The 13,954-nt window shown below is 36.4% G+C and overlaps 1 protein-coding gene across 1 annotated transcript in view; it reads right to left on the minus strand.

Annotated features, from left to right (window-relative positions):
• LOC136256838 (uncharacterized) overlaps positions 1-13,954 on the minus strand; it is a 173,569-nt gene that overhangs the window by 17,804 nt on the left and 141,811 nt on the right. Inside the window, exons 16-31 of the mRNA XM_066049883.1 lie at positions 7,901-8,015; positions 7,674-7,832; positions 7,495-7,567; positions 7,333-7,432; positions 6,613-6,683; positions 6,424-6,562; positions 6,265-6,365; positions 6,104-6,212; positions 1,867-2,020; positions 1,751-1,817; positions 1,633-1,699; positions 1,497-1,582; positions 1,311-1,437; positions 1,214-1,255; positions 1,093-1,170; positions 994-1,039 (exon numbers count right to left, since the gene is read on the minus strand). Coding sequence (XP_065905955.1) covers positions 994-1,039; positions 1,093-1,170; positions 1,214-1,255; positions 1,311-1,437; positions 1,497-1,582; positions 1,633-1,699; positions 1,751-1,817; positions 1,867-2,020; positions 6,104-6,212; positions 6,265-6,365; positions 6,424-6,562; positions 6,613-6,683; positions 7,333-7,432; positions 7,495-7,567; positions 7,674-7,832; positions 7,901-8,015 — 1,534 coding nt within the window. The remainder of the gene's footprint in view (positions 1-993; positions 1,040-1,092; positions 1,171-1,213; positions 1,256-1,310; positions 1,438-1,496; positions 1,583-1,632; positions 1,700-1,750; positions 1,818-1,866; positions 2,021-6,103; positions 6,213-6,264; positions 6,366-6,423; positions 6,563-6,612; positions 6,684-7,332; positions 7,433-7,494; positions 7,568-7,673; positions 7,833-7,900; positions 8,016-13,954) is intronic.

Consider the following 13,954-nt stretch of genomic DNA (forward strand, 5'->3'; position numbering starts at 1 on the left):
GCATGGATTCATTTTGCATGCCCAAGTCAGTGACATTCTAACACTAAATGCAAAACTGAGCATGACCGTATACTGCTATAGCTTGGGTGTGCAGCGTTTAAAGGTATAGAACTCCAGTAATTTATCTGTCTGAAAAATACCACAAATGAAGTTCCTTAACATATGGATATTTTATGCACGTTCTATTGGAGTAAATGTGATTGCTCTATTTGAGTATACACCTGACTGTTCTATTAGAGTATATCAATTTTTTTACAAGTTTCAAGAGGGCTTCAGGACAAAATGAGTGAGTAATAGTGTATGGCACAACACAACAATTTATAATGCTTGCATTCATCTCTCAGCGAAGGATTTACAGAGGTAACATGATGCCACGCTAAATGCATGGTGTGTTAGGATCCTGCTGTAAACTCAGAAGTTTAATTTTACAGGGGGTTCCTGAACTCCTTGGAACCCTCTCCCTACACCCCTGAAAACACAGCATAAAGTATTTGAAACTATGTATTTAGTGGTATTAGAAGTAGTTTTAACAGATATACACAACAAGGGTATACAAAGGAATGAATTAGCATTGCTTAGCTACAGTATAAAATTACGCATGTTGCACAATAAATGCATGGTACATTTTCATTGCTTGCCACACAAGAAGTACCTAATAAGCCTGAGGAAATTATGCTTTAAAATTCTTCTCATCACTGTGCTCCAAAAAGTTGACATTATGCTCTCTCAAATTTATGAATATTGCTTTTAAAATCAAAGTACTCCATAACTCTGTAAATGTTTGTAATTTATCAGACAGAGACTACATGTAGTAGTTGATGAATAATTCCACCGACTATTTTACTAAAATATGTGACTGCTCTATTAGAGTATTTTGACCTTTGAAATTGCAATTATAAAAAATGCTTCAAAATTCCAGAATGTTTTTTGCACACTAGATACAACTAGTAAACAATTTAAATGAAATTTGGTGTATGCATTTCTTACATATACCTCTTTCCCTCAATGTACTCTTCAAGGTACTTGCACTTCCACGTCCCTATACAGTGACACAATGAACATAAAAATCAGCTTTGATTCAACAACACTTACTGAACGCATTCTGTTATAGACACTGTAAGCTTGGCTGGTCCTCCAAAAGTTGTAACACTCACTCACTTCTCTAATGACCTAAGCAAACACTGAATACATACAATCACATAGATTTCACCACCTGTTTGTTTCTGAGAACATGGAATAGGAATATGAAGAATCCCTAAAGATATGTATCATCCTGTGATTTGTGTTACATAGATTAATAGTTTCATTACTTGTAGAGAATTTAAAATTGTAAATATCCATGCAAACACTTCAGTGTCATCATTAACAGCCAAAATACCAATTATCCATGTCACTCCAAGTAGTGGTAAGAGGAATATTGCAGCCTTCAACAAGTGCCTGAATATTAAGCAAGATACAATAAGCCAAATACACACAATGGACAAATTATCAATTACTTTGCAGTACTTTTATTTTCATTATTAGACTTTCGCTGGCTTACATACAGGACTTTCAGAGTTATCCCTAGAAATAGACTGTTAATCTGCAAATAGTTTATGTAAATAAAGATGATAATACTACTATATAATATACCAAGATAATGATCACAATGGGTACAATGAATGCTGAAATTGCTCCGTCTTCTGACTTTATCCAGCAGCTAAAACATATTAAAATTTTTAACACACAACCTCTAAAGTTATATACTTACTAATCATCAGTTCCATATTGCCTATGAACTATTCCAACTGAAATTGCTATTATAGGAATTGCTGGTCCTACAAATTAGTATTTCAACACAGCATATAAATCTAAAGTACATCTTACCCCAACCCAAGCAAAAGAAGAATCGTCGATGGTTCAGTTTATTACCAAACACAGTGACCAGCAACATGTAGAGCATTACTCCTTCACATAACATCCAACAAAATGCAGATGTGAAGAAATATTGTAAAAGTATTGCCACAATTACACAAGAGACCTATATGATACAAATATAGAAATAATGTTTTCACATAAAACACTTTTTTCCAGTGTTTATATCATCCACACAAAGGTAGAGTGTATTGTACTCAATTATTTCTGTAAAACCTTACTGGGTGAACTGAATAACCAGCCAGTTATTTCAGTAAGTCTGTTATGAGTTGTTTTTGTGCATAACTGAATAACCAATCTTCACTCAAAAATATAATTATGTTTTGGGTACTTTTCTCGTGCTACAACATTGATATCACACTAGGATTCTGATATAGGTATAATCACTTGCTGTCTATTACTTTGACCACTATAAGGACTATCTGACAAACTGTACTACAAATTTTAAGGTAAAGCTTACATGTTGAGTGCAGCATGAAAATTACAGAATATGTCATTCATTTCAGTTGACCGAATAACAGACAGCTATGATCTACTCATAACCAGTTATGATATTCTGTCCAGTTTCACAGCTCTGTGCTCAATAAAGCAGGTGGTGTGATATTAACAAGGAGAACAAAATATAATTTTCATCCATTAAACCTCCTTCTCCAAATCAGTTTTTATACTGCAAATGTTTATCTTCAATAGTCCACAAATATACCAAATTTGAGCACAATTGCCGTAAAAGTTTCTGCAAATTTGCAAAATACATTGTAAAACACATCAGCACACAAAAGGTTCAGCATTGGTCAGGATTTGATTAACATCTACAGAGTTATGATGATTGGCAAAAAGATAAATGTATTGTCATATTTACAGAGATTGGTGCCTAATTTTATTACAATGAAAATTGGTTTGCAGATAGGTCAACCATCGTAGTTCAAACTGTTTGTGGTTTAAAATCAAATTGAAGTAATAGTTTTGGAGTTATGATAGATATAAAAGGTAAAAATAGAATCTACATACTCTAATAAAACAGTCACCTAACCTGTTGTTGAAATGCACGTAGACAATACAATAAAGACAAGTCTTAAAAGTTGGTGTACTCAACTAAATATTTCAACTGTGAATAAAAGGTGAACCCTCAAAGTTTCTGATTTTAAAATGACATACTCTGTAAAAGCTGGCAGCCAAAAACTGACCGACTGCACTTTAATTTGCTGGTTGACATTTGGATAAACATTCTTTTGGGATGGGTTTCATTTACCGTATAAGATGCGCATTTTTAATATATTGACAAAATTAATGATTTTCAGGCTTTCACAGTTGGTTTTTACAGGTTACTTATTATTATGTCATACAGTACAGTGTATTATAGATCATGCAGCTTTGGGCTTTCTTGCCCAATAATACCACCCAAAAACCAGCCTCAAATTTTTTCATAACAGCTTGGCAGTATTGGTTAGGCATAGCCAAGCCCAAAAATGCCTTTAGAGTGACTCCAAACCTTTCCAACAAGTTTCTATGGAATTTTAAAAATTTCCTATTTAACAGAATTTTATTCTGACTAACTGATGCCTTCAGCTAAACATAACTCAACAATGGATAAGGCTATGTACGGGCTTGATTTTTTCACTGTTTGACATTGCTTCATCCAAAGACGTGCCTTTTCGCCAACCACAGTACGTACAATGCATATATCATGAACTTACCTTTGTCCTCCTTTGTTTTCCAATTCTTTTTGCTGACAACGCAAAGTGTTGATTCGCAATAGCGCGACATGGCTTCCCTCTGGCTGTGTCATGCTTTTTGCCTACATTTTCTGTAGCAACTGGATTCATTACAGAGAAGTTTCTTGTACTGTTCTTCATTTGTAGCGCTGTGTAGCTACACTGTGTAGAGGAGCATAGCTACAAATGAAGCGTAATTGCTATCTCACTTTCAGTGCGTAATTGATTATTGAGGTGAACATTCAGATGCAAAATTACGTATTTTATGGAATGCCCCGCACCATTCTTTCTTTTAATGTGGTACACATGGATTCAATAGTCATAATTGTGTTATATAAAAAGTAAACAACAAGTAGAAGGAAAAATTAGGAATTTTAAGCTGGATTATATTAGGGATCAAAGAACAAAAAAGAAGGGAAACAAGGGAAACAAGGGAACAGCTCAAAAGTTGTGAAACAAGGGAGGTTGCCTATACCTGCAGATATACTAGTGGACATGGAATCCCTAATTCAGCCATGGTTATAAACTGAATTTGGGATTACATGTCCACTATAGTATATCTGCAGGTATAGGAAACCTACCTTGTTTCACAACTTTTTAGCTGCTCCCTTGTTTCCCTGCTTTTCTGTTCTTTGATCCCTAATCCAGAAACCTTGAATAAGAAAATTTTGCAGATGTTGAAAATTTATATATGTATACAGTACAATGGTATTATCTTCAAGTGGCTTAGCCAGGAAATAAATTTACTGAGGCAAAGTTGAGAGGGTCTGCTTGGGAGTATGGAGGCATGCTCCCTCAAGGAAAATTTTAAAATTATGCTTTGAAATGGCACATAGAGGCTATTTTTTTGATTGTAACTGCGGATGTATGATATGCATGATATGCATGATATGCATGATCATTTAGCTCAATGCAGTGCCATGCAGTTATCTAATAGAGCATTCAGTACAGATTATAGCCACTGCTTGTTTATAATTATATTATGTTAATTAACCCTTTGGCCCCTAAAGCCAATATTTTGGCTTTGGTTCTTAAAAATGAAAGTTATTTACGAAGAATATGCGTTTTGACATATAAATGTGGGCTCCTGTTACTCCATGAAGGAACAACTTATTCTTTCGTGATTTGTGTTAAACTACTCACGAAGGATCGATCTACAACATCATATAACTTTTACTAACCTTCTTTATTCCGTCTCTCCTTTATGACAGGTAGTATCGTAGCAATTATCGTTTTAAAAATGGCCGAAATTTCTTTCAAACGCGTACTGGCCTTACTTCACGCTCGATCGTGCAACAATGTTCGGATAAAGCTTAGAGTATTACCCATTAGGCCCCTATTCGGTGATTATTATTAGTTTCTCATCCAGCCTTTCTAATTATTATGATGCGGGCGGGAATGTATTACCATTATGCCATTATTTTATAATATTAACACACTGATGTACAGACCTTGTCCAAATTGTCTTTCTTTCTTACTACAAACATTTCCTTCAACAGCTGATTCTAATTTTCGTTATCACCAACTGTTTTTCAACAGTCAACTGAAAGCCTGCTTTGATGAAGTCGATAGAGCACGATTGCAACTGGCATTGCAGCAATTCGCTAAGGAAACAACAGTTCTCCTGTGATATATAGCGCAGTGTAGTTCATCAACAAAAATTATAACAGTTTGGTATCACGTGTTCTTCTGAGCATGCGCAGAGTAAATAATGGCTTACCATGTGGTAGCTTAAGAAGGATGTGGGCGGTGGATGAGAAACTTATAATCACCAAATAGGGGCCTTAACCACAGAGTAGCGTGGTCCAAACCGTATATTCATAGGATTTTTCGTTTACGAGATATGTGCATTTGAACGCATGCATGTAACAAAAGCCAATATATTGGCTTTCACGTTTAACAGAATAATTTTCTTTATTAACATAGGGGCCAAAGGGTTAAAATTAACATAATATAATTATAAACAAGCAGTGGCTATAATCTGTACTGAATGCTCTATTAGAGTATATTACAATGACTGCTCTATTAGAGTATCTTGATCTTTTCATACAAATTCAAGTAGCTGAAAAGTTGTCCAGCCAATGCCGGACTGTATCACCGTGGGTTCTGGCCCTACTTACTGCAGCCATAGATTCTATTATGTGTGGTACAGTAATGCTGTCTATGATAGTAAAAAATTCAGGGTGCCAAAACTCAGGCCTGCTCAGCCTGAATTATTGAGCATTTTTAGCTGCCTCGGTTGCCCCAATGGTAGCTACACCACTGTCTTCTGATACTTACTGATACATACTGCATGTATTACCTAAACTTACTGTAATAATTATAGCAAACAACATACAGTAGTTAGAAAAGCATGCAGCCCCTATAAATGTATTTAGCTATGCATGCACACATAGAAAGTTTTGTGTAATGCTACTTGATAGAAGGAACAATTATACTAGGAAGGAACTATAGACATTACAATGAAGTGTACTTACCCGGTTATCAGTAGCTGTCTCTATTCCAGCAAGAAACACCACAAGACCCAATGCGAGTGCAATGCACAAGTTTAGATGAATGAAAGCATGATTGATTTTATCTGTTTTTCTGTGCATATAACAGGATAAGGAGAACAAATATGTTACAATGTGACCCTTACCTAAACATAACAATTGTCAATAAGATGATAGATAGACAAAGACACACTAGAGAAATTGCGCATCCAATGTATGAAACTATTGACAATGGATGATCAGTTTGCTACAAAACAATGAGAAATATATGCAGTAGTTATAGTTAACAAAACACTATGTCATACTTTTGCAGTTGGTTCATCTCCAATGCTCACAAGTACAGCAAAACTGGTCAGATGAGTTGCAAGACAAGTTACTCTAGTGTCATCAGAATTATCTTTGTCAAATAGTACTCCTTTACTTGACCAACCACCAGCCTGATTACTACAAGCCCATATTGTGATATCATTGTGGTTATTGTTCATACTACTCACAGCTGTGTATCCAACAATGTGTGATCATAAAATTGACACATTCTGCGTTGCAGTGAAGAATTTGTATTTAACTGTTGTAAGTTAGAAATAAACATTGATCCACTATAGCAACAGTATATAATGAGGGAGGGAGAGTGTCAAACCGCACTATAGGCTGTTAAAAATGAGCCCATAAAGTTTCCCACATACCTTTGTCTTCACTCGTAAACCTGACCACTGTTGATTGCCCAGATTTAACACATTACTAGCTCAAGGCAGGTGGTCCACATGGAATTGCAATAGCTGAAACTCCATCTATTGTAGATGTGTTAGTTGCGCTAGCAAAACTGTCAAGGTATTCTCTAGGATGAAGACATCATGTGGGAGGTCATCACGCAAAGTGCAGCATTTATAATTAGTCACCAATCAACACTAGTCACCAAACCATTTGAATGATGCCATAGTACTTTACAGGTTCATATTTCACAGCATATAGCACAGTTCAACACTCTCGCTCCCACATTATACACTCTTGACTATAGCAGCCACAAAATTCTTATCTACCAATACACATTATATTGATACACTACAGTAAATATATCCAGGGTGACTTGTTTTGTAGTAAAAAGTGTGTAACGGTACATAATAACAATAAATATTATTAAATTGTACAAGATACTATTATAAGTTGTTTTGCACAATGTTCCTCCTTCGTACAAAATATAAAATCTCAATACTTACCACATCAAGAGTTAATAATATAGGATTGCTTTCATTAGTGGTAACAGGAACAGGTGCTTGTATTGATACTATCGGAGATATTGGTACAAGCATTTCAGTTCTGTAATAGAAGATATGTCATATTGAGCAAACAATTCTTCTACAAAGTAATCCTGTACTTACCCATTCCTAGGATTTGGCAGCTGCAAGATATCTTCTCTTAGTATTGTACTTGTAATAGGAAATGTTGTAGTATCTATAAGGCAAATAAAATAATTATGTTATCCACTGTGATGAGATGCAACTGTACATCTGCATTGAATTGCACAGGATGCTGTTTGCATAGTGCCATAAGCACTCACTTGGTGGAAGTTGATCTAAGACACCTCTTAGTAGAGCATTAGAGAACATGATTTGAGCACTTCCGTGAGTAAAATTTGTCAAATCATCATTTTTAGTAGGAAATTCATAAGATTCTCCTGCTTGTACGCTATCATTTGAAATGAGCTGAGCTTTGACAACTACCAGTAATGTGATAATAATATATACTGGTCAATTGTTATGCTTCATGCAATGTTACTGTACTTACTAATGTTTTCCTTTGTCTTTATTGCTTCATTTATATCACTGTTTAGTGTTTCACCTAAAAGTTTTCCAAGCTGTTCAGTACTGTTAACCAAACCCTGGCTGGTTTTAGGTGATGTCTGCATGTACAAAAATATTAGCAAAGTAATGCTATACGTGACACAACTATAAGGTTTGTAAACATGACACCTGAGGGCCACAGGGCCAAGGGTAGAGTGTTTACAAATTAGATACAATAGAATGGATGTATATGAATTGTTTTGTGGTATGATTAAAGCATTGATCAAAGGTGCTATTAGTAACAGCAGGAGCTTAAGGTACCGATTGCATTTTATGGTGCTTATAACTACTGGTGACATGGAAGGAGAAAGAAAGCTAAATCTAGAGGTGTACTAGCCTTCAACATTGGAAATTACTAAGAACTGTGTCCAAGGAACAATATTACTGTCTTAGTGATTAGCTGGTACATTAGTAGCTAGTTTTACATGAACAAGCACATGGTACACCAATGCCAATTCAGCCTAGCCTGTTTTCTACTTCTCATTTAGTTTGTAAGTATCGGAGATGTTAATCACACAAAAACAGTTAAGCTGTGAAAAATGGTGTGGCCTTATAAAGCCTGGATGGAAAAAGTTGTGAAATTGAAGGTGACTGCCAAAAAATGGCTGTAATGATGTTACTACTATAAAACTTTAACAATACACACAGCCATTATGGTTGAAATTTGAAAGTGATAGCATACTCCTACATTGAGTTATTGTCCTTTAAAGTCACAAATCTGGATCTGTGTGGAAACCTGGTTTTGCCAACTCCAGTCGCATTTGGTAATATTGTTGTACTACTCTAATAGAGTGCACAGTTTTTTGAGGACTTCTAGCAAACATACATAGAATGTTCTAGAACAATCTAGTACTTCTATTAGTAGATCTATGAAATTACAAAAGTGTATTTATAAGTAGATTTAAACTAGAATTTTTATTTATAAAGCAGAAATTAAGTGAGGTGATCAGCCAAGATAGCAGTGGTTCATTGGTTAAGGATACAGGTGTTAGGTATGGAGGTCCCTGGTTCGAATTCTGGTAAAGTTTTTTTTTGCTATCTTTTGTGCTCTTTTTTTGCCCCTCCCCTGGTGACTGCTCTATTAGAGTATCTTGATCCCATGATTGTACAACTGTTTGATTTTTGCTTTATAACTTGGTAGCTGTGACTATTGCTATTCAAACTATCAAAAGGCACTGCTATATGATCAGTTTATGTACACACCAATTTTCAAGTTATTCCCACGGTTGATTTACCCTGTAACCATGCAGAACTTTGCTCTTTCTTTTTATGTGAATAAATGCTCACAACTACTTGAATATTCATCGTATTCACAGCAAACTTAGTATGCGACTTTACCTCTATATGTTCTTCATTTGTGCCAAGATCATGACAATCAAATTGCACTTTTACATTTTATAGCAATTTTTGCAAAGTGTTTTTTTGCAAAGTGTGCGAAAATAAATTGAAGCCCCCATAGACCTCCATAGGGCATAAGAAGAATAAAATAAAATTTAAATGAAATTTTGAACACCTATATCTCACAAATGGCTGTTGCTAGTTTGATCAAATTTACTGTGTGGCCTACCCTACCTGGTAGATAGCTATAATACAAAAATGGTGTGCTTTGGAAAAGGGGCCATGGAGCTATGCACACATGAAAAGGCTGTTTTCTTTCTTCTTGTCAATATACTCACGGTGTGGCATGCAGGCTTTCTTGGCCATACGACACACTACCGTATGTCTTAATGTACACTGTATTGGCAAATACATATATAGTTTGTATTGTGACTTACTGTGGTGGCAATGTATATGGGGTTATAACTGTACTGATTTGTAAAACTGGCAACAACTTTTGATATGACACTACAATTGTATTGTAATGTATCTACTGTAAGTGGCACGATACATTTGATGAATAGACAGTTGGTTATATATATATATCCCATCCAAAAACAAAGTGCGCGTCCAAGTAAAGCAGAGTTAACTGCGACAAAAAGTAATGATATCATAATGCGGCCATGTGCGAGGTGTGCAAGTTGTAAAATTAATATTAGCTAATCAGATAATACAATGTTATTGTTAAAGTGTTAATGAGAGCTATGTGATGCTGCTAGTTTTTAAGTGTGTGAGCATCTTCATAAATGCCACATAAATTTAATTCTCAATAAAGCAATGTGTATAGATTCTCTGATAGTAATAAATAGTTTGAGTTTGGCCACCTTTCCTTTGTTCGTAGCATTGCTGTATACAGGAAAGGCGGCCAAACTCAAACTATTTATTACTATCAGAGAATCTATACACATTGCTTTATTGAGAATTAAATTTATGTGGCATTTATGAAGATGCTCACACACTTAAAAACTAGCAGCATCACATAGCTCTCATTAACACTTTAACAATAACATCAAGACACACGGTAGTGTGTCGTGCGGCCCAAGAAGCCGGTGCGCCACACCCGTGAGTATATTGACAGGAAGAACGAAAACGTCATTTTCACACCTTTGTATCTCGGTGATCACTTATCTGATTGGAACCAAATTTGCTACACAGTTGTCCGCCAGCCAAGGGAGTCTACATTCCAAATTTGAAGGAAATCGCTCCAGCCATTTCCGAGATACGAGCTGCCAAAGTTTCGTTTTTTTTTTCTTCGTTTTTTTTCTTCTTCTTCTTCGTCTTTTCGCACACTTGCAAAAATTGCTATAACAAGCAAACGCGTACTCCGATCGCCTTGAAATTTGGCACACAGAAAGGGAGTCCAAAGGCGAATCCTAGCATCAAATTTGGTACAAATCCGATGAATGGTTCAGGAGTTATGACCGATTATTCGCGTAAAACAAGATCGATTTGTTGTCACGCCTACAGGGTAAACCGCTTCATGGAATGAGTTGAAAATTGCTATGTAGATGGAGTAACCATCGTAGGAGTGCCTTTTGGTGATTTGAAAGGAATCGAGATAAAGACCACGGAGATATGACACAAAACCCAACCTGTGTCACAATTACGCGATCGATTTTTATGAATAAAAAAGTATTAGTTTTCACGCCTACTAGGCAAACCGCTTAGAGCAATGAGCTGAAAATCGGTGTATAGCTGGAATAATCTTCATTGAAAGTCCTTGCAGTAGTACAGAAGAATCGGATTACAAACCACTGAGTTATGATTCGAAAGCCAACTCCGTGTAGCAAATGCGAGATCGAGATACTCTAATAGAACAGTCACCCTAATAGAGCATTTGGCTAATTTATTTACTCCATTATAGAATTTTATTACATCACAAGTTATTCTGTAGGGAGTTCAGCTGCAAACAGTTAATCTTATAGACAGTTCAGCAAGAAGACAGTCACCATGTGGAGAGTTAAGCAAATATACCACTATAGAGATTCAGAACATTACAAGTCACACTGAAGAAAGTTCAGCTATAAACAAGTCATGCACTGTGTAGAGAATTCAGCTACAATTAAGTCACTCTCTAGAGAATTCAGTTACACAGAATTCAGCTACACACAAGTCACTGTGGAGAGAGTTCTGCTACAAACAAATTACCCTTTAGAGTGATCAGCTACAAACAAAACACTTTGCAGGGTGTTCAACTGCAACAAATCAATTACCTTTAGAGCGATCAGCAATGAACAAATCAACACAAATCTACCTGTAGAGAGATCAGCTAGAAACAAATCACCCTGAAGAGAGTTCAGCTACAAAAAATCACCCTGTAGAGACATCAGCTAGAAACTAGACACAATGTAAGGAGTTCAGCTACAAGCAATCACCCTGTAGAGAGTTCAGCTAAAACAAATCAACCTGCAGAGAGATCAACTACAAACAAATCACCTTATAGAGAGTTCAGCTACAAACAAATTACCCTATAGAGAGATCGGCTACAAACAAATCAACCTGCAGAGAGATCAGCTACACACAAATCAACTTGTAGAGAGATCAATTACAAACAAATCACCCTGTAGAGAGATCAGCTAGAAACTACACACAATGTAAGGAGTTCAGCTACAAATAAATCACCTTATAGAGAGTTCAGCTACAAACAAATCACTCTGTAGAGAGATCAGCTAGAAACTGGACACAATGTAAGGAGTTCAGCTACAAGCAAATCACCCTTTAGTGAGTTCAGCTACAAACAAATCAACCTGCAGTGAGATCACCTACAAAAAAGCACCTTGTACAGAGTTCAGCTACAAACAAACTACCCTGTAGAGATATCGGCTACAAACAAATCAACCAGTAGAAAGATCAGCTACACACAAATCAACTTGTAGAGAGATCAGCTACAAACAAATCACCCTGTAGAGAGATCAGCTAGAAACTAGTCACAATGTAAGGAGTTCAGCTACAAGTAAATCACCCTGTAGAGAATTCAGCTAAAACAAATCAACCTGCAGAGAGATCAGCTACAAATAATTCACTTTATAGACAGTTCAGCTACAAACAAATTACCTTGTAGAGAGATCGGCTACAAATTAATCAACCTGCAGAGAGATCAGCTACACACAAATCAACTTGTAGAGAGATCAGCTACAAACAAATCACCCTGTAGAGAGATCAGCTAGAAACTAGATACAATGCAAGGAGTTCAGCTACAAGCAAAATCACCCTTTAGTGAGTTCAGCTACAAACAAATCAACCTGCAGTGAGATCACCCACAAAAACGCACTTGTACAGAGTTCAGTTACAAACAAATCACCCTGTAGAGAGATCAGGTAGAAGAATTCACCTTGTAGAGAGTTCAGCAACAAAGAAACCACCACGTAGAGAGTTCAGCTGCAAAGAAACCATCATGTAGAGAGTTCGGCTATAAAGACACCACCATGTAGAGAGTTTAGCTGCAAACAAATCACCTGTAGAGAGTTCAGCTACAATTAAACCATCCTGTATATAGTTCAGCTACATTTCAAGTCACCCAGTAGAGAGATCAGCTGCAAAAAAAATCCTGTGGGGAATAATGAGCATGTAATAAATATCTAATCAAAAACAGCCAAGCTGTAAAAAAAGGTGCGGCCCCCAAAAAGGCCATGGTGAAAAAAGATGTGAAATCCAAGGTGGCGGCCAAGAAATGGCTGTGATGGTAGGTTAATGGTTACATTTTAATAACGACAATTCAGGTGAATTTTGTGCCGCTTGGTCTTGGCACCAAATTCACCTGAATTGTTGTTATTAAAATGTAACCATTAACCTACCATCACAGCCATTTCTTTGCCGCCACCTTGGATTTCACATCTTTTTTCACCATGGCCTTTTTGGGGGCCGCACCTTTTTTTACAGCTTGGCTGTTTTTGATTAGATATCACTTCTTTTTGTATTTGTATACTGCAAAGCCGGCCTATGGCTGGCTTTGGGGCTTTTTAACCCATGTGTTTTTTTCTTTACTACAGGAAGAAGAAAAGAACTTAAAGAAGAATTTTGTGCTTCAATTATTTTTGATTTTATTAGTAATTATACAAATTATATACATATATTTATTACATGCCCATTATGCCCCACAGGATATTTTTTTGCAGCTGATCTCTCTACTGGGTGACTTGAAATGTAGCTGAACTATATACAGGATGGTTTCTTTGTAGCTGAACTCTCTACAAGGTAACCTCTTCTAGCTGGTCTTCCTACAGGGTGTTTTGTTTCTAGCTGAACTCTCTACAGGTGATTTGTTTGCAGCTAAACTCTCTACATGGTGGTGTCTTTGTAGCCGAACTCTCTACATGATGGTTTCTTTGTAGCTGAACTCTCTATAAGGTGACTTCGTCTAGCTGAACTCTCTACAGGGTGATTTTTTTGTAGCTGAACTCTCTGCAGGGTGATTTGTTTGCAGCTGAACTGTCTACATGATGGTTTCTTTGTAGCTGAACTCTCTACAAGGTGACTTTGTCCAGCTGGTCTCTCTACGGGGTGATTTGTTTCTAGCTGAACTCTCTACAGGTGATTTGTTTGCAGCTAAACTCTCTACATGGTGGTTTCTTTGTAGCTGAACTCCCCACATGATGGTTTCTTTGTAGCTGAACTCTCTACA

This window comes from Dysidea avara, chromosome 5, assembly GCF_963678975.1.
Source record: "Dysidea avara chromosome 5, odDysAvar1.4, whole genome shotgun sequence".
NCBI lineage: Eukaryota > Metazoa > Porifera > Demospongiae > Dictyoceratida > Dysideidae > Dysidea > Dysidea avara.